The 21,009-nt window shown below is 36.6% G+C and overlaps 1 protein-coding gene across 4 annotated transcripts in view; it reads left to right on the plus strand.

Annotated features, from left to right (window-relative positions):
• The window catches only part of STRN3 (striatin 3), a 112,651-nt gene that overhangs the window by 40,693 nt on the left and 50,949 nt on the right, over positions 1-21,009 (plus strand). For all 4 annotated transcript variants that reach the window (XM_055418210.2, XM_055418211.2, XM_055418212.2 and 1 more), the window contains exons 2-3: positions 13,694-13,797; positions 14,274-14,347. In XM_055418210.2, the coding sequence (XP_055274185.1) occupies positions 13,694-13,797; positions 14,274-14,347 (178 nt within the window). The remainder of the gene's footprint in view (positions 1-13,693; positions 13,798-14,273; positions 14,348-21,009) is intronic.

Here is a 21,009-nt window from a genome sequence, read left to right on the forward strand (position 1 = left end):
CAAGTTAAGAGTTTTCATCTTTTCCAGATATATTACCGGGAGTGGGATTGCTGGATCATATGGTAACTCTGTTTTTAGACTTTTTAAAAATATAATTTCAGTAAATTAATTAATTTTTGACTGTGCTGGGTCTTCGTTGCTTTGTGGGCTTTTCTGTAGTCCTGATGAGCAGGGGCTAATCTCTAGTTACTGTGTTGGGCTTCTCATTGCCTTTACTTCTTTTGTTGCAGAGCATGGGCTCTATGCACAGACTTCAGCAGGGTCTTTTAATATGCTTAATTCACTACAGGGTTCTTCAATCTTTGTTACTACCTCTGATACAAACTCTTTACCTAAAAGAATACATGTACAAAATTTTTGTTTTTATTTTGGAAATTCTGTTCTTTAAAGTTACCCACTGCCCAGTAAACAGTCCGGTTCATGTCATAATCAGCTGTGACAGAAACACCAACATGGGTCCACCTTCCATCCTCAAGGATGTACCTTTTAAGCAAGTGAAAGTAACTCAGTTGTATCCGATTCTTTGCAACCCCATGTGCTATACAGTCCATGAAATTCTCTAGACCAGAATACTGGAGTGGATAGCCTTCCCCTTCTCCAGGGGATCTTCCCACCCAGGGATCGAACCCACACATTGCAGGCGGATTCTTTACCAGCTGAGCCACAAGGGAAGCCCGCGAATACTGGAGTGGGTACCTGTCCCTTCCCCAGCAGATTTTCCCGACCCCGGAATAGAACCAGGGACATGGGCTCAGTAGTTATGGATCCCAGGATTCTAAAGTGCAGGCTCTAATAATTGTGGGCCATGGACTTAGTTGCTCCGTGGCATGTGGGATCTTCCCAGTTCAGGGATAAACCCGTGTCTCATTGCATTGGCTGGTGGATTCTTTACCACTGAGTCATCAGGGAAGCCTCTGTTTTTAGTTTTTTAAGGCACCTCCATACTGTTCTTCATGGTGGCTGTGTACCAATTTGTATTCCCACCAGCAGTGTAGGAGGGTTCCCTTTTCTTCACACCCTCTCCAGGATTTATTATTTGTACACTTTTTGATGGCCATTCTGACGGTTATTGATTTGCATTCCTGATTAGTATAAACATAATTGATATATTAGAAGTACTTTAAGAGGAAGGATAGTAAATTAAGCTATTCTTGAAAACTCACTTGTAAAATTATTATTTGCAGTTATTTTCATTAAAATGTTAGAAATACCTCTTAGGGGGTAAAAAAATAATTTCAAGAAACATAACAGTCTAGAGAACAAAAGTTTGCCCTCCAGTAGTAACAAGAAAAATGTTCCCTTCCCAATTGTAGTCATGTAAAAGCCATTTTGCTCTTTTATAGTAGTACAGTAATCTTTCCTTTTAAGTCAACATTCTTTTGTTACTGGTTTCCCCAAAGAATCAGTCTTGTCAGCACAGACATGAAGTAAATAATAAAATCTGGAAGTGGCTTATATAGAAGCTTTTCCCATTTAGTTTTTTTAAAATTTATATTGAGCTGTATTCTTAAAAGAATTTCATTCTCTTTTCAAAGATACATAAGTAGCAATAAAGTATGTTAGACAAATAGTGTATATTTATGCTTATCGCTTCCTAGCCTGGTACAAAATAGAATAAGCTGATAAGGTTATAAGCTAATAAGGAATGGTTCTGTGCAGCTAAGGGCATGTGTCAATGTATTGTTATTCTGCAGATTCTAAATCACTGCCATGAACATTACTGACTTTTGCAATATTTCAGTCTCTTTGTGAATTTGTATTGATATTATTTGCAACATATCTTTTTTTGGAAAGGTAATATTAATTTTACTTTTTTTTTTCAATTAAACTTTTTATTTTGTACTGGAGTGTAGCCAGTTAACAATGTTGTGACAGTTTCAGGTGAACAGCAAAGGAACTCAGCCATACATGTACATGTATCCATTCTTTTAAATTTTTAAAGCTCTACCATGTTTGTTTCTAGTGGGTGCCAGTGGTCACCTGCCAAACTTGCAACAGGTTTTACCTGTAGCCATTGAATAGAATCTGGCCATCAGCATACCAGGCCAGAGGTACACTGGGGAGGCTCTGCCTTACTGCTGGTATCGATAACTTCTTGCTTCCGTTCATCCAAAATGATTTTGCCCTCCAAGTCCCACTTCTTGATGCTAGGGCCGGTAGCAGTTGGGACTGAAGCACAGGGCATTCATTGATCGTGTCACCACCATCTAGTTGGTAAAGGTGCTTACCTTCATTGATGTCTCACAACATGGTTATCCATTTTAAATATAGCATTGTGTACCTGCCCATCCTAAACTCCCTAACTATTCCTTTCCCCTGCCATTCCTTAACCACCCCTCCAACCCTCAGCAACCATTAAGTTCATTCTCTTAAGTCTGTGAGTCGGTTTCTGGGTTTTGTTTATATTTTTTGATGTTGCTGTGAAGATGATTTTTTTTTTAATTTGATTTGTTTTTGTCTGTGCTGGGTCTGTTGTCTGTCTTGTTGTGGAGCATGGGCTCTAGAGCACATGAGGTTCAGTGGTTGTGATGCATGGGCTTAGTTGCCCGTGGCATGTGGAATCTTCCTGGACCACGGGCTGAACCCATGTCCCCTGAGTTGGCAGGTAGATTCTTAACCTCTGGACCACCAGGGAAGTCCCAACTCTGTTTTGTAAATAAGTACATTTGTATAGTGTCTTTGTAGATTCTGCATTTAAGGGATGTCATACGATGTTTCTGCTTCTCTGACTTACTTCACTCAGTATGACAATCTTTAGGTCCATCCATTGTTGCTGCAAATGGCATTATTTCATTCTTTTTAAAGTCTGAGAAATGCTTCATTGTATATATGTACCACATCTTTATCTATCCTCTGTCAGTGGACATTTTGGTTGCTTCCATGTCTTGGCTGTTTTAAACAGTGCTGTAATAGACGGTGGAGCGCATGTATCCTTTCAGATCATGTTTTCCCTGGATGTATGCCCAGGAGTGGCCTTGCAGGCTCATTTGGTAGCAGCTCTATTTCTGGTTTTTTGAGGAACCTCCATACTGTTCTCCATGATCGTTGTACCAATTTATATTTCCACTAATAGTTTGGGAGGGTTCCCTTCTCTCCACACCCTGTAGCATTTATTGTTTGTGGATTTTTCGACTGGTGTGAGAGGTAATATCTCATTGTAGTTTTGATTTGCATTTCTCTAATAGTGATGTTGAATATCTTTTCATGTGCATCTTGGCTGTCCTTGGAAAAATGTCTATTTAGGTCTTCTACCCATTTTTTGATTGAGTTGTTAGTTTTGATCATATTAAGCTTCATGAGCTATTTGTAGATTTGGGAGATTTATCCCTTGTTGGTCACATCATTTGCAAGTATTTTCTCCCAGTCTGTGATATTTTGGTTTATTGTTTCCTTTGCTGTGCAAAAGCTTTTGAGTTTAAGTAGATCCCATTTATAAAAAGTTTTTAAATTGGTCAAGATGTCACTAAACATGTGCTTTTATTTTTTCTATGTAAAAAAAATTTTTTTAACTTATTTATGAATTTATTTGTCCATGCTGCACAGCTTGCAGGATCTTAGTTCCCAGACCGGGTGTTGAACCTGGGCAATGACAGTGAAAAGGAATAGTCTTGATCTTTGGACTGCCAGTATGGTGGTTGTTCAGTGACTAAATCATATCCGACTCTTGCAACCCCATGGGCTGTAGCCTGCCAGGCTTCTCTGTCCATGGGATTTTCCAGGCAAGAATACTGGAGTGGGTTGCTATTTCCTACTCCAAAGGATCTTCCCGACCCAGGGATCGAACCCTGGTCTCCTGCACTGCAGGCAGATTCTTTACTGACTGACTGGGCCACCAGGGAAGCCCAAGGAGTTCCCTAAACATGTGTTTTTTAAAAGTCCATTAAAATGGTTTATGGTTTTACACGTTGAAGGGGTAAATTCTTCTGTTTATAGAAAATGGGCTTATACCTGGAGCTTTATGATTTCAGATGTCAGATAAATGAGAACTTAATGAAATATAGATTTGATTGTTTAAAATTGAAAGTCACTTATGCTTTAAACCAACTATTGCCTTGTAAAATTACTTTGGAATTTTAGAGGATGATTGTAGTATTGCTGTTAAATTTTGTATTAGACTCATTTATAAATATCAGAGATTAAAAAAGTACAAGTTTTATTTGCCTCTGGAAATCTTGGTATTTTGTGTTTCTCATTTCCTTGTAATTGTTAGCTATATATAAAATTGGAAAAGGTTATTTTTACGAAAAATCTTACAGGCTGTTTCAGGCACACTTTTTTGGTTCATTCTTCTTGAAAAGATGGTATACTTTTTAAATTTTCTGTACAGTATACTTTTTGAGTGTACTGTACCTTGTTAAGTGGGGACCGAGTGCTAGAATTTCAAGATGGTTCTGCAAAAATTTCTGTGTAGTTCCAGTTCCTCAACACGCTGAATCATGAATCTAAGGGTGTTTGTTTGTGTAAAATCTAGCCTCCATGATATTTCTAATTAGCTGGGTTTTGAAACTTCTATAAATTACTAACTTTTCTGTATTTTGCATTCATATAAAATTCCATGGGTCACCTGACTCTATACTTGTACCTTGAATTATTTACAGCTGAACACGGCTTAACCCCAAATATTTAAGTGCTTAGAACAGAATCACATGTATAATTTGAGTTGCCCCTGAAGGGAAGAAAGTACTAACATTTGTTGAGAGCACACTATTTTAAATATTGTGAATTTATTAGTTGCTATAACCTGACTTTGTGTTCCGTTTACTTCCATATCTAAAGTATTTAACACTTTTCAGTTCCTTATATGTTAATTTGAGCTTAATGATGTTGTAGTTTCTAAATATTTTTGTTTTTTAATGAATTCTAAAGAATGTTTTAAAAATCATTAGATAAAATCACCTATCCAGTGTTTGCATTCAGTTTAAATATTGCTTAACGTAAGAAAAATCTTACAATAAAATGTTTTGAAATGTTGGAAACTACACTAACAGAAATACTTCAGGTTGATAGTATTTTAGCTGAGTCAGTGCTGGATATTTTGCACTAGTGACCTCTAGTGGTCTTGCAATTTAAAAAATTGCTGTGCTGTCAGTGTCAAAAATCTTTTTAGATTGATATGTGATAATCATATACTGATTGTTGGATAGCTTAGATGATAATACATAGACCTGGTGAGTACCTTGGGATTTTGATAGAGATTTCACTGAACCTGTAGATCAGTTGGGTAGTATTGACATTTTAGTAATAGTCTTCTAATTCACAAATGTGGAATGTGTTTACAGTTATTTCTGTGTTTAATTTCATTCAGTGATACTTTCAGTTTTTATTTTAGCAGTCTTTCACCTTTGATAAGTGTTACATTAAGTATTTTGTTCTTTTTGGTGCTTTTGTAAATGGAATTGTTTTCATAATTTTCTTTCATGGTTGTTCTTTGATAGTGTATGGGAATGCTGTTGATTTTTGTGTGTTGACTGTGTCCTGGTATTTTGCTTAATTTGTCATAACAGACTTGTGGAATCTTTGGATTTGTTTTACATATAACATCATCTGTACAGAGATAATTTTTCTTCTTCCTTTTTAACTTAGGTCCCTTTCATTTTCTTTGCTTCATTGTTCTGTGCTAAGTTGAACAAGAGTGTTATAAGCAGGCATCCTTGTTCTGATTTTTGAGTAGAAGCTTTCGTCTTGGTATGATGTTCACTGTAGTTTTTCATAAATGGCTTTTATTATGTTGTGAGTTTCCTTTTTGTTCCTATTTTTATTGACAGTTTTTTTTTTAATCAAGAAAAGGATGTTCGGTTGCATCAAATTCTTTTCTGCATCAGTTGAAATGGTCATTTTTTCCCCCTCCTTTATTCTTTTCATGTAGTATTTTATATTCATTGGTTTCCTTTTGTTGAACCAACCTTGCGTTCCAGGGATAAATCTATCTTGGTCATGATTTGAAATCTTTGTAATATGCTGCTGAATTTGATATACTGTTATTTTCTTGAGAATTTTTCATCAGTGTTTATACTGATCAGTGTCTGTGGTTTTCTTGCAGTGTTTTTTAACCTTGCCTTTTGGGGCAGTACTGGCCTCATTGAACTAAGGAATGTCCCTTTAAAATTTTTGGAAATGTTTTAAAGATTCGTGTTAAATTTTTAAATGTTTGGTAGAATTCACTAGTAAAGAATTCACTTAGAACTCACTAAACAGTCAGTCCAGAGACTTTCTTTGTAGGGAAATTTTTAATTATCAATTTAATCTTTTTATTATAGGCCTTTTCAGATTTTCTCTTTTTTCCATTATTCATTCTTGGTGAATTTTGTGTTTCTAGGTTATCCAATTTGTTGGTTGGTGTACAATTGTTTGTGGTACTTGTATAATATGTTTTATTTCTGTAGAATTGGTTGTAATGTCTCCCCCACTTTCATTTCTGAGTTTAGTTGTGTGGGTCTGTGTGTGGGTCTGTGTGTTTTTCCTTAGTCAACCCAGGTAATGGTTTGTGGATTTTGTTGATCTTTTTGAAGAACTAAGTTTTGATTTTGTTGACTTTTTTTTTTTTTTTGCTATTTTTCTCTTCTCCATTTTATTTCTATGCTTTAATCTTTATTATTTAATCTTTATTATTATACTATTAATATAATAATAATTATTATAAATTTAATTCTTTATTATTATTATTTTCCTTCTGCTGGCTTTGGGTTTAGTTCATTTTTTTGAAATTTCATAAGTTTTAAAGTTAGGTTGTTGATTTGAGTTCTTTCTTGCTTCTTAACATAGCTGTTAAGTTTTTCATTTAGCACTGCTTTTGCTGTGTCTCATAAGTTTTGGTAAGTTTTGTGTTTTTTATTTTCATTCCTAAGTATTTTTTAATTTTCCTGATGATTTGTTTTATTAGTTATTTATGAGTGTGTTGTTTAATTTACAAGGGTTTGTGGCTTTTTCAAGGTTTTTTTTTCTCTATTGATTTCTAGCTTCATCTACTGTGATCATAAGAATTTAAAAACATATATTTATTTATTTGGCTCTGCTGGGTCTTCGTTGGTGCATGAACTTTAGTTATGGCGAGTAGAGGCTACTTTCTAGTTGTGGTGTACTGGCTTCTCATTGCCGTGGCTTCTGTTATTGCAGAGCACTGGCTCTAGGGCATGTGAGCTTCAATAGTTGGGGCACATGGGCTTTAGTTGCCCTATGACATGTGGAATCATCCTGGACCAGGTATTGAAACTGTCCCTTGCAATGGCAGGTGGATTCTTAACCACTGGGCCACCAAGGAAGTCCCACGGGAAATATTTTTAATGCTATTTGTGTTTTTAAATTGATTAGGCTTGATTTGGTATTCTGATGTATTCTCTGTCTTTGAGAATATCCCATGTATATTTGAGAAGAATGTATTTTGCTGTTGTTGGATAGAGTGTCTGCTATTTATCTGTTAGATCTAGTTGGTTTATTGAGTTGTTCAGGTCCTCTATTTCCTTATTTTTCGGTCTCGTACTTCTATATGTTACTGAAGTGGAATATTGAAGACTCCAGCTATTATTATCGAGCTTTTTCTCCCTTTAATTCTGTCAGTTTTTGCATTATATATTTTGATGGTATCTTGATGAAAGTGAAAGAGGAGAGTGAAAAGGTTGGCTTGAAGCTCAACATTCAGTAAACGAAGATCATGGCATCTGGTCCCATCACTTCTTGGGAAATAGATGGGGAAACAGTGGAAACCGTGTCAGACTTTATTTGGGCTCCAAAATCACTGCGGATGCTGATTGCAGCCATGAAATTAAAAGACGCTTACTCCTTGGAAGGAAAGTTATGACCAGCCTAGATAGCATATTAAAAAGCAGAGACATTACTTTGCCAACCAAGGTCCGTCTAGTCAAGGCTATGGTTTTTCCCGTGGTCATGTATGGATATGAGAGTTGGACTGGGAAGAAAACTGATCGCCGAAGAATTGATGCTTTTGAACTGTGGTGCTGGAGAAGACTCTTGAGAGTCCCTTGGACTGCAAGGAGATCCAACCAGTCCATTCTAAAGGAGATCAATCCTGGGTGTTCATTGGAAGGACTGATGCTAAAGCTGAAACTGCAATACTTTGGCCACCTCATGCAACGAGTTGACTCACTGGAAAAGACTCTGATGCTGGGAGCGATTGGGGGTAGGAGGAGGCGGGGACGACAGAGAATGAGGTGGCTGGATGGCATCACCGATTCGGTGGACATGAGTTTGAGTGAACTCCGGGAGTTAGTGATGGACAGGGAGGCCTGGTGTGCTGTGGTTCATGGGGTCACTAAGAGTCGGACACGACTGAGCAGCTGAACTGAACTGAACTGAACTGGGTACGTAAATAAATTGTTGTGTTTTCTTATTGTCAGTTCAGTTGCTCAGTCATGTCTGACTCCTTGCAACCCCATGGACTGCAGCACGCCAGGCTTCCCTGTCCATCACCAACTCCTGGAGCTTCCTCAAACTCAGATCCACTGTGTTGGTGATGTCATCCAACCATCTCATCTTCTGTCATCCCCTTCTCCTCCTGCCTTCAATCTTTCCCAGCATCAGGGTCTTTTCAAATGAGTCAGTTCTTTGCATCAGGTGGCCAGAGTATTGGAATTTCAGCTTCAAAATCAGTCCTTCCAATGAATATTCAGGACTAATTTCCTTTCGGATGGACTGGTTGGATCTCCTTGCAGTCGGAGGTACTCTCGAGTCTTCTTCAACACCACAGTTCAAAAGCATCAGTTCTTCAGCACTCAGCTTTCTTTATAGTCTAACTCTCACATCCATACATGACTACTGGAAAAACCATAGTGTTGACTAGATGGACCTTTGTTGGCAAAGTAATGTCTCTGCTTTTTAATATATTGTCTAGGTTGGTCATAGTTTTTCTTCCAAGGAGCAAGCGTCTTTTAATTTCATGGCTGCAGTCACCATCTGCAGTGATTTTGGAGCCCAAGAAAATAAAGTCTGTCACTGTTTCCTTTGTTTCCCCATGTATTTGCCATGAAGTGATGGGACTTGATGCCATGATCTTAGTTTTCTTGTTGTATTGAACCTCTTATTAGTATACAGTGTTCTTTGTCTTTTGCAGCCTTTTATCATTTAAAGTCTGTTTTGTCTAATATTGGAAAGTTTGTGCAAACTTTAATAGTAAATATACTAGGCTTTACAAGTCACATTGGGTCTGTGTTGCCTCTTCTAATTTTTTTTTTTAACCATTTTTCACTTGAGATTGTCCAAAAGGTTGCCTGCCAGTCCCTGCTTTATCTTGAACAAAAGGTCTTTAATTGTAGTGGATTTAGCTATCCTTTTCTTTATTGACTATGTTGGATCTTTGTTGTGGCAGACAGGGTCTTCATTGAGTCATGTGGGATTTTTTAGTTGTGACATGTGGAATCTAGTTCTCTGACCAGAAGTTGAACCCAGGCCCTCTGCATTGGGAGCACAGAGCCTCAGCCACTCGACCACCTGAGAAGACCCTAGTGTCTTTATCTTATTCAAGAAATCTTTCCTTAATCTGAGATTATGAAGAGAGAGATCATGAAAACATTTGCTGGCACACCTATTTTATCGCACTTTGCAGATATTGCATTTTCTACATACTGGAGATTTATGGCTACCCTTCCGTCAAGCAAGTCTGTTGACACCGTTTTCCTAACGCATCACTCCTTTTGTTTCTGAATATCACATTTTGGTAATTCTTGCAACCTTTCAAAGACTTCATTATCAGCTTTTCTAGTTCTGCACACACTTTGGGAGTATACTGGAATTACATTAATTGTTTTGAATTATGTTAATTATTTTGGTTAATGTGTGTGTGAAAATTGATATTTTCTAGTAGTGAGTTTGGTAGTCCATTTATCTTTTATGTCTCCGTTAAAGTTTTAAATTTTTTGTGCAGAGATTTTGTATATCTTTGGTTTATTACTAGGTACTTTTGGGTTTTGATGCTATTGTAAAGATGTTTTTTGCCGTTACCTTTTTAAAAGTTATTTGCAAAGATGATTCTATCAATGGTGCATCATGACCTGTGAAAACATTGAAAAATCTGTTGTCCTTGATCCTTTATTGCTGTTGTTGTTCAGTTGCCAAGTCATGTCCGACTCTTCACAACCCCATGGACTGCAGCACACCAGGCTTTCCCTGTCCCTCAAAATGTCCTGGAGTTTGTCCGAGGTCATGTCCATTGAATCAGTGATGCCAATCCAACCATCTTATCCTTTGTTGCCCTCTTCTCCTTCTGCCTTCAGTCTTTCCAGCATCAGGGTTTTTTCCAGTGAGTCAGGTGGCCAAAGTATTGGAGCTTCAACATCAGTCCTTCCAATGAATATTTGGGGTGACTCCTTTAGGATTTACTAGTTTGATATCCTTGCTTTTTAAGGGACTCTCAGGAGTCTTCTCTAGCACTACAGTTCGAAAGCATCAGTTCTGTGGCACTGTGCCTTCTTTATTGTCCAGCTCTCACATCCGTACATGACTCTCACATCCATACATGACCACTGGAAAGACCATATCCAGACCTTTGTTGGCAAAGTGATGTCTCTGCTTTTTAACACACTGTCTAGGTTTGTCATAGCTTTCCATGATCCTTTACTAAATGCCAAATCTGTTATTTAATTGGTCCTTATTATCACTGTAAGACTTAATCTTTACCCTTTTAGTCTGTACAAATTGTAAGGTCAGTTCCAATAGTTATGTCTTTTCCATCGTTACTCTGCTTTTTTACCCCCCCCCCTTCAGGGTTTTTGAGTTAGACTGTGTCCTTTTAAGGTTTCGTTTTAATGAATATTTAACGTTTTGTTGTCTTATGTCTTTGTTAATTATCCGCTTTCGGCTCCTGCTCAGAAACTGCTTTGGTGTTCCTATTATTTTACGTGATTTGTGCTTCTTTGTTTCATTTATTGGATTCTCTAGGTATGGATGATTTTTTCATACCAAAATTCCAAAAAAGATTTTTTAAAGTTTTTAGTGCCTTTTTCAACCTGAAAATCTCCAGTTACTCCTTACTAAGAAGCAGAATAAAATGAACTTCTTTCATCATCTTCTGGTGTTAATTTAAAAATACTGCTGAGATCTGGAATTTGGAGTCACGTATAATACATGATTCATTTTTTTTTAAGCCAATACAGAAGAAAACCCTCAATCAGAAATTCTTGATTCTGTATAATGAAAATTTTACCTTTGCTTCACAGCTTAAGAGAGTCAAAAGTGCTTTTCTCTTATGGATCTTAGACTACTATTAGGTTTTGAATCTTTATCATTCTCCTAGATCTTTATTTTTGTTTTGAAACTTGCATGTAGACTATATGTTATGTAGCTGTGTATCATTTTCAAGTCTTCTGGAGTTGTGGGTGATTTTACTTAATTTTCCCAAAGTTAATGTGTTAAATCATCCAGATGAATTCATTTGTTCTGATTCCATGTTAATTGAAACTTTAAAAAAAAACAAAAACTTTTAAAATTAACCGTAATTTAGGTTGTTGAGTACCTTACTTTCTCTTAATGAAGAAATACATCTATTGGTCATCTCAGCAAAATGATGAAAGTTAATTTTATTGCACACATGTTTATAACAGGAAATAGCTCATACAGATGCCAGTCTTCTTAAACTTATCACTCTTTAATGTGGGTAAAGAGTCTGACATTCTGGGAAGGGCCAGAAAAAGATGGAGACTTGTCAATTAAAAGGAAAAAAAAAAATTCACTGTAGAAAAACGATGGTAGAAAGTGACGATGTTGTTGAACATATAACTTCAGTTATTAGATTGGTGTGAGAAGTAATTGCAGAAAATAATTGCTGTTTTGCATTCTTGAACTTTACCATTGATATTGGAATACATTCTTAAATGTGATTATATTATACATCATGTTGATGCACATTTTTTTCTTATTAATGACTCATTACTTGCTGTTTATTTTATATGTATTTTAGACTAGGGAATTGATGTTAGACATAAAGCAAATTTAAATGATTTTCTTACTTAAGTTCACAACAAGTCATAAAGCAGTGGAGATAGCTCACATCATCATCAATGCATTTGGCCCAGGAACTGCTAATGAAGGCACAGTGCAGTGGTGGTACAAGAAGCTTTGCAAAGGAAACTAGAGCCTTGAAGATAAGGAGTGCAGTGGCTGGCCATTGAAAATTGACAAGACCAATTGAGAGGATCATCAAAGCTCATCTTCTTACAACTACACAAGATGTTGCTGAAGAACTCAAGTGTCAACCATTCTACAGTCATTGAAAACTTGAAGCAAATTGGGAAAGTGAAAAACCTTGATAAATGGGTGCCTCATTAGTTAACCAGAAATTTAAAAAATTGTCCTTTTGAAGTGTCGTCTTCTCTTATTCTACTCAACAACAACAAACCATTTCTTAATCAGATTATGATGTGTGATGAAAAGTGATTTTGTATGACAGCTGCCAACAGTCAGCTCAGTGGTTGAATCAAGAAGAAGCTCCAAAGAACCTCCCAAAGCCAAACTTGCACCAAAAAAAGATCATGTCACTGTTTGGTGGTCTGCTGACCATCTGGCCCACAACAGTTTTCTGAATCCCAGTGAAGCCATTACATTTGAGAAAAATGCTCAGCAAATTGATGAGATACATAGAAATTTGCATCATCTACAGCCAGCATTGGTCAAGAGAAAGGACCCAGTTCTTCTCCACAACAATGCCTGACCACGTGTCACACAGCCCACGCTTCAGAAGTTCAGTGTATTGGGCTGTGAAGTTTTGGCTCATTCACCTGATCTCTTGCCAACCAACTACCACTTCTTAAAGCATCTTGACAACTTTTTGTGGGAAAAATGCTTCTACAGCATTTGCATCCAGCATCCCTGATGGCTCAGAGGTAAAGCGTCTGCCTCCAATGTGGGAGACCTGGGTTCGATCCCTGGGTCGGGAAGATCCCCTGGAGAAGGAAACGGTAACCCACTCCAGTATTCTTGCCTGGAGAATCCCATGGACGGAGAAGCCTGGTAGGCTACAGTTCACGGGGGCGCAAAGGGTCGGACACGACTGAGCAACGGAACGGAATAGGATGCAAAAATGCTTTCCAAGAGTTTGTTGAATCTTGAAGCTCAGGTTTTTATGGTACAGGAATAAACAAACATCTGTCATTTGCAAAACAGTGTTGATTGTAATGGTTCCTATTTTGGTTAAATGAAGATGTATTTGAGCCTAGTTATAATGATTTTGAATTCTGGGTCCAAAGCCGCAATTACTTCTTCACTAACCTAATACTTGTGATACTTTGGATGTTTCAAGAGTTGAAACATTTTGAAGTGTGGTGGTCAGAAAGAGGAAGATTATAAATTTTTAAATGTTTCATGAAAGAAATGCTTTTGAGGTAATATGACTTTTTAAAACAACCAATATTTAATTTGAGGAAAAACATGAATATGAAAACTTTCTGTTCTTTGTAACTTGTTTTTTAGGAATTAGGTGTAATTTTTACATGTAAAATTTCCTTTTAAAATTATGTGAAAATTATTAGTAGTAGAGACCATAAGGATTATAGGTAAATAGCTAATTTATAGTTATCTTTATTTTAAAGTGACTATTCTCTAACAAAGAAAGTTTGATAAACTACTTCTATGAATTTTAAATCTTTCTATCATGAATAAAAGTGTAGAATTTTATGTTTATTGTTTTCCTTTTTTCAATTTCCTGTGTATAGTTAAAAAGTAAAAATAAATGAACTTTTTATATTTTTAGGCTCGGATAGCATTTTTGCAAGGAGAAAGGAAAGGTCAAGAAAACTTGAAGAAGGATTTAGTAAGAAGAATAAAGATGTTAGAGTATGCATTAAAACAAGAAAGGTAGGTGTCCCTTATTTTCTTGTATGAATAAGAGTAGAACATTATTCTCACATATTATTGTACAGTGTATTTGAAAACTTTCTGAAAGATACAAAGATTTGCCCAAAATAAAGGGTGATATTTTGATTTGATCCTTATATGGCAAAAGAAAAAAGATTAAAATCTTTAAATTGAAGTAGTATTTTTTATTGTAGAGTCTAAGTTTTGGGTTTTTTTTTGCTTTTTTTAAAAAAAAAAAAAAAAAAAGGAAAATTTATCCTTACTTGGGTGTGTATCTTATTAGGGTAATTTTTTTTTTCTTGTACATGCAGTTTATTTTTTCCCTCTAACTTCTTTTGCAACTAAAGTTTAAAGAAACTGACATTCATTTGCTTTTTTAAATTTATTGTTGAAGAAATATATACCAGTAGTTATTAAACTGTGTAGAAAGGAAAATAAAACTTTTTTCTTTCAACAATTTATTATTAAATTTTCAGGGCAAAATATCACAAATTAAAATATGGCACAGAACTGAACCAAGGTGACTTGAAAATGCCAGCCTTTGAATCAGGTAAACTTGATTATTCTGTTAATCTCTGTCCTCCATCCCCTCCATTCTAGAAAAACTGGTTTAAGCTCACTTTTGGTAACAGACATGTTCTCTTTACCTCCATTTTGCTTTGATAGCATTGGTTAGGTAACTATTATAATGCTTTCTAGAATTTGAGGGAAAATAATAAATGAATAAAAGTTAGTTTCATCTACCTCCTCATCAATCTGAGGTTGTCTTACTTTTCTTGTTTTGAAACCTGTGTAAAACTGGGTGTATTTTTGGTCACAATTAGAAGTGAAAGGAAATGAGTAACTCTCTGTACCACCTATAGGCAATTTTTGTTTGATTCTACTTAATTAAGTTTGTGTGTGTTAGTTGCTCAGTTGTGTCCAATTCTTTGAGACCCCATGGACTGTGGCCCACCACATTCCTCTGTCCATAGAATTTTCCAGGCAAGAATACTGGAGTGGATTGCCATTCCCTTCTCCAGGGGATCATCCCAACCCAGGAATCGAACTCTCATCTCCTGCATTGCAGTCAGATTCTTTACTGTCTGAGCCACCAGGAAACCCCTACATAAACTTAATTTTGTACTATTAAAAAGTTATTTTTTTTTTCCTAGAGAAGCTGTGATTAACTCAGTTTAGTCCTAAAGAAATTGTAAATTTGAATTTGGGAACTATGGAGGCAGCCAGATAAAGATACGAGAAGGAAAACATTTTCTCCAGTTGACCTTGCTCTTTGCTAAAATAAAATAGTGAGTGTAAGAGTAGAATGTGATGAACAGTTATGCAAGGAAGAGAAAAGCTGGATATAAGAAAAAGCTAACAGTTCAGTGTTAATTTTAGGGTTCCATACGATTACAATTTGAGTAGACTAAAAGTTTAATAAGGAACAAATCTTTTGATTTATATAATATTTGGGAATATTACTAAAATTTTCTTTTTCTGATATATATAGAGAAGAGAGCCCATTTATATATGCATTTTGCTAGTACAAGCAAACTGAATTCTATACTGTTCTTGACTGCTGGTTACTAAGATAAGGAAAAAATATGTCTTCGTTTGAATATACAGATTTTCTTTTTCTATAGTTGCTTTGTTGTTTAGTCACTCAGTCATATCCAGGTCTTTTGTGACACCATGGATTGAGCCCACCATGCTCCTCTGCCCATGGTATTTCCCAGGCAAGAATATTGGAGTGGGTTGCCATTTCCTACTCCAGAGGATCTTCCTGACCCAGAGGTCACACCTGCATATTCTGTAAGTCTCCTGCATTGTAGGTGGATTCTTTATCACTGAGCCACCAGGAAAGTTATAGTTGCTTTCATACCTAATAAAGCATATTTAATTGGGGAAATAATAAAAGTATGAATTTTTATTTTTACAGTTAAATGTTATAATAGATTTGTAAAAATTTAGCTAATTGGCTTTTACTTTAATATTAAGTACTTAAAAAAACTTGGCAGAAACAACTTATATGTACAATCTGCAGTTGATTTATTTTTAGGTCTTCTCCACTTACCAGTTTTAGCACCACAGGGTATCTTCTTGTCTTCACTGATGGCTCAGATAGTAAAGAACTTGCCTGCAGTGCAGTCAACCCAGGTTCTTTCCCTGGGTTGGGAAGATCCCCTGGAGAGCGAAATGGCAACCTAGTCCAGTATTGTTGGAGAATTCCACGGACAGAGGAGCCTGGCAGGCTGTAACAGTTCATGGGGTCCCAGAGTCAGACCCAACTGAGTGAGTAACAGAGACACACACGTACTCTCCTAGTTGCTGTCATATGTAAAATTACGAGAACAAGGTAGTAGTGGCGTGGTTTCCTCTGATGAGTCAGGGACAAGATTACGTCTTCCTTGGAAAGGCAACAGGAAGTGATATAAGGTGTAAAACCTGTGTATTTTCAGTAATACTTTCTTTACTATAGCAGTTCTACCATAGTTTGAGGGAGTACAGTGGTTCACCACAGAGGAAATCTGATGCCTTCATAGCTTTCCTTTAACTCATTTTCTTTCTAATATGGCTAGAGTATTCAGAAAATAAGCAGTCACTTTCTTTTTTGTTTTGCCTGTGCTGTGTTCTGTGGCTTGCAGGATTAGTTCCCCAACCAGGTATTGATCCTGGGCCCTGGCAGTGAAAGCGCTGAGTCCTAGCCAGTTCCCTGGACTGCCAGGAAGTCCCCTGCTTTCTATAACTTGAGGACTGTTCTTCTCACTTGGTCTGTGTAAATGTGAAGAGGCTAGTTGCAGCTCCATTTTTTCTAGAGCTAGAATCACAGTTGCCTGACTGGTTTTGGTGCAAGTTTGTATAAAGTCAAGTCATTAGCAGATAATCTCTCCTGCCCACAGCAGAAATAGGATAAAGACACATCTGTTTTTATCTGTATAAAGTGAAAGTGGCTCAGTCATGTCTGACTCTTTGCAACCCCATGGACTATACAGTCCATTGAATTCTCCAGGCCAGAATACTAGAGTGGGTAGCCTTTCCCTTCTGCAGGGGACCTTCCCAGTATAAACTTAACTATTAAAACTTCCTTAAATTGAAGAATAAATAGCATCCAAGTATTTTATTTATAGGAGCTACAATGATAACAAATTTTCACTGGTGTAGAAAAGCTACTCAAAATGTTTAGTGGAAAACAGACAAAGGAATGGGCAAAAATACACCATCCCAAAAACAGGACAAAATTATTTATGTCAAAGTATAGATAGAGATAAACATTGAATCAGTATTGCCTTTTTTATACTTAAATCAAAATGTTAAAGGAAGATGTACAAAATATTGTTTTGAAAGAAGTACAAGGTGTGTGTGTTTTTATACACTTGTCCAAGTAATACCAATACATATATCCTAAATTTAACCCTATAAAAGAATATGTATCCAGTTCTGTAAAGAACTCCTATTTCCCTCATTTTGGGGAAAAATCTACAACAGTAGAAATAGGGACAAAAAGACTTGAAAAGTCACTAATAAAAGAAATGGCCAGTAAGTATATGAAATGATGCTCAAATGTGTTAGTTTTTGAGGAAATACAACTTAAAACCACAATACATTACCTATCACAATGGTGAAAGGAGAAAAAATGTCTTTTTTTTTTTTCAGTGTTGCTGAGGGTGTGGATCAGCCAGGAATTTTGCACCTACTGGTATTGGAATTCTAAAATGATAAAACTGCTCTGAAAGTGATGTCAATACAAATTGCCCCCACTATCGAAAAGTAGAACATTCCCATTCATAAGCTAAGGTGACACAAGGCAAAGGTGTAATTTACCTTTGGACACTTCTTGCTAATGGTGCACAAAATAAATGAAGATAAAGCACAGATGTGGGGCTCAGTATGGAGCTTGGTGGTACCTCTCTTGTGGCTTGTGGGTGCGTGCTGCCATTTTTCAACAGCTCACTGCAAAACAAATGCTGAAGAGGCTGTTTTTCTTTCTAACCTTTTTTCATAAAAAGTGAAAAAGGTCTCTGAATTTTTTTTTTTTTTTCAGTTAAGCTAGTGAAAACAGGTATTACATGCAGGTCTTTCAAAAAAGTGATGTGATGGTGGTCTAGTTGGTTGAGAATCTGCCTGCCAATGCGCAGGGGTCATGGGTTCCATCCCTGGTCCAGGAAACTACCACATGCTGCACAGCTGCTGAGCCCATGTGCCACAATTACTGAGCCCCCACAGTGCAACTACTGACAGCCATGCGCCTGTAGCCTGTGTTCTGCAATAAGAGAGGCACAAGCCCCACAGTGAAGAGTAGCCCCACTCGCTGCAACTAGAGAAAGCCTGTCCGTGTACAGTGACGAAGACCCAGCACAACCAGAAGTAAATCTTTAAACAAGAAAAAAAGTGAAGTGACATAAAGAAAGCTTTTGAAAAGTGGACAATAACTGTATTGCTAAAGGGAACACAAGCATGTCCTGTGGTACAGTAATTCCACTCCTTGAAATGTTCATCACAAGGCTTGTGTAAGAATGTTCATAGTATTATTACTTTTAACAGTAGAAAACTGGAAACAACTCATATGTTCTCTATTGATAGGATAGATAAGTATATTGTGGTATTTTAGTGTAAGAAAATGTTATTTAACAAGAAAAGTAAATAAATGATAATCAAACTGACAGTTAAATAGTATCAATGACTAAGTGGACATGAATTTGAGCAAACTCTGGGAGATAATAAAGGACAGGGAAGCCTGGGGTGCTGCAGTCCTTGGAGTTGCAGAGTCGGCCACAACTTAGCAACTGAACAGCAACAACAAACCTGACAGTTTCCACTTTTTCCCCTTCTGTTTGCCATGAAGTGAAGGGACCAGATGCCGTGATCTTAGTTTTTTAATGTTGAGTTTCAAGCCAGTTTTTTCACTCTCTTCTTTGACACTTTAGACCATGTAGTCAAGGCTATGTTTTTTCCAGTAGTCACATACAGATGTGAGAGTTGGACCATAAAGAAGGCTGAGCCCTAAAGAATTGATGCTTTTGTGCTGGAGAAGACTCTTGAGCATCTCCCTTGGGTTGCAAGGAGATCAAACCAGTCAGTCCTGAAGGAAACCAACTCTAAATATTCACTGGAAGAACTGATGCTAAAGCTATAATACTTTGGCCACCTGATGTGAAGAGCTGACTCATTATAAAAGACCCGACTCATTGGAAAAGACCCTGATGCTGGGAAAGATTGAAGGCAAAAGGAGAAAAGGGGCAGCAGAGGTCAAGATGGTTAGATAGTGTCACAGACTCAGTGGACATGAATTTGAGCAAATTCTGGGAGATAGTGGAGGATGGAGGAGCCTGGCATGCTGCAGTTGATGGAGTTGCAGAGAGTTGGACAGGACTTAGCAAATAAGTAGCAAACTTGACAACATGAGTGGGTCACATAAAATTTTGAAAAGTGACGTAAATGGTTTCATATGTATCAAATTCAAAAGTTAACCTGTGCTGAGAAACCAGGGTAGTGTTGATCCTTTCTGAGGAGTATCTAGTGAGTTGGAAAAAGGCATGATGAGTTCCTGGGGTACTGATGGTGTTTTGTTTCTTAGTCTGCGTACTGGTTACATGGGTGTGTTCAAAAATTCATTGAATTATGTATGCTTGGGTGTACTTCAAGAATATCCTTTAGCAACAGTGAAAACTGGAGCCAAATTTCAACATTAAGGGACTGGTTAAATAGGTATATACTCTCTATAGAATATTATATAATTACGTGATGTTAATCTGTATTTATTGCGATACAGTGTTTAAGATCTATTAAGTGTTAAAAACAGCTTGTAGTGCAGTTCAGGTCATGCTTTTTTTTTTTTTTTAATTTAAGGAGAGGAGAAGCTCGCATATATTATCTTCAGATGGAAAATATGGAATAAGAAATTCTCAAATATTAACACTCTCAGTAATGGGATTTGGGTCAATTACATTCTTTTTTAAAATGCATTCTTTTGGCCAATGATTTTATGTTATGTGTGATTTTAAAATAAAATGGTATAAGTAGGAAAAAGTCATAAAAAATGGCTATAAGAAGGAGATAATTCTAGAAATTATAGATATTTCTACATATGGGGAAGAATGAGAGGATACTAATAATGGATTGTTAGCAGCAGCAGCCGGAGAAGGCAATGGCAAGCCACTCCAGTACTCTTGCCTAGAAAATCCCATGGATGGAGGAGCCTGGTAGGCTGCAGTCCGTGGGGTCGCTAAGGGTCGGACACGACTGAGCGACTTCACTTTCACTTTTCACTTTCACACATTGGAGAAGGAAATGGCAACCCACTCCAGTGTTCTTGCCTGGAGAATCCCAGGGACGGGGGAGCCTGGTGGGCTTCCGTCTATGGGGTCACACAGAGTCGGACACGACTGAAGTGACTTAGCAGCAGCAGCAGCAGCAGCAGTATTCAAATATGCAAATATATTTCAAAGAATATAGTCTATATATATTCAATATACAAATATATTCAAAGAACATTTGAATTCCTGCAAGTACCTATTTGATCACATGACTCTGAGGAGTCTAGGAGACTAATGACAATAAGCCATGGTAAGAGTTTTTAACATTCACTGTGAGTGCTTGTTGTGTGTGGCCCTATATTCTTGCTTTACCTTCATTTTTATAATGGGAAATTACAGGAAAATATTTCTGTATCATTAGTGCCAATAAAGTTTTAAGAACCACTCTGGAGATACTTGTTGAGAAGTTAACTCATCTGAAGTTATACTGTTCATTAAACTCTTTTTAATGTATACACTCTGTTACCTGAGAATAAAATATGACTTTTTACATATAGTAAAAATGTTTACTGGTTTAACATTTAGTTCTAAAAATGAAACTGACTGTATTGAGTCTTGTATGTAGACTTAGCATCTACTGATACAAATTCTAAGTTACTCATTTTGTATATATATACATAAACACACCTAATTTCTTAACAGTGTTAATTTATATAAATAGTAAATATTTTTAATTTCAGAAGCATTCAAATCAGCAGAATTCTGGTAGTTAAAAAATTGATTTTAATAAATATTTCAAATCCTAGGCTTTTGTTTTTTTTAATTTCTTGTAGTAATAGTTAATATACACTTGGCTTTTCCCAATTTTAAAACAAGGAGAATGGTGCTTAAGTGTTTGGGCTTTCAGGATAAACACTTAAAACAACCCACAGTAAACACTCAATAAAAGTAAATTTTCTTATATCCTTTATAAAAT

Source organism: Moschus berezovskii, chromosome 21 (assembly GCF_049115385.1).
Source record: "Moschus berezovskii isolate FMDL1 chromosome 21, NW_MosBer_1.0, whole genome shotgun sequence".
Lineage (NCBI taxonomy): Eukaryota > Metazoa > Chordata > Mammalia > Artiodactyla > Moschidae > Moschus > Moschus berezovskii.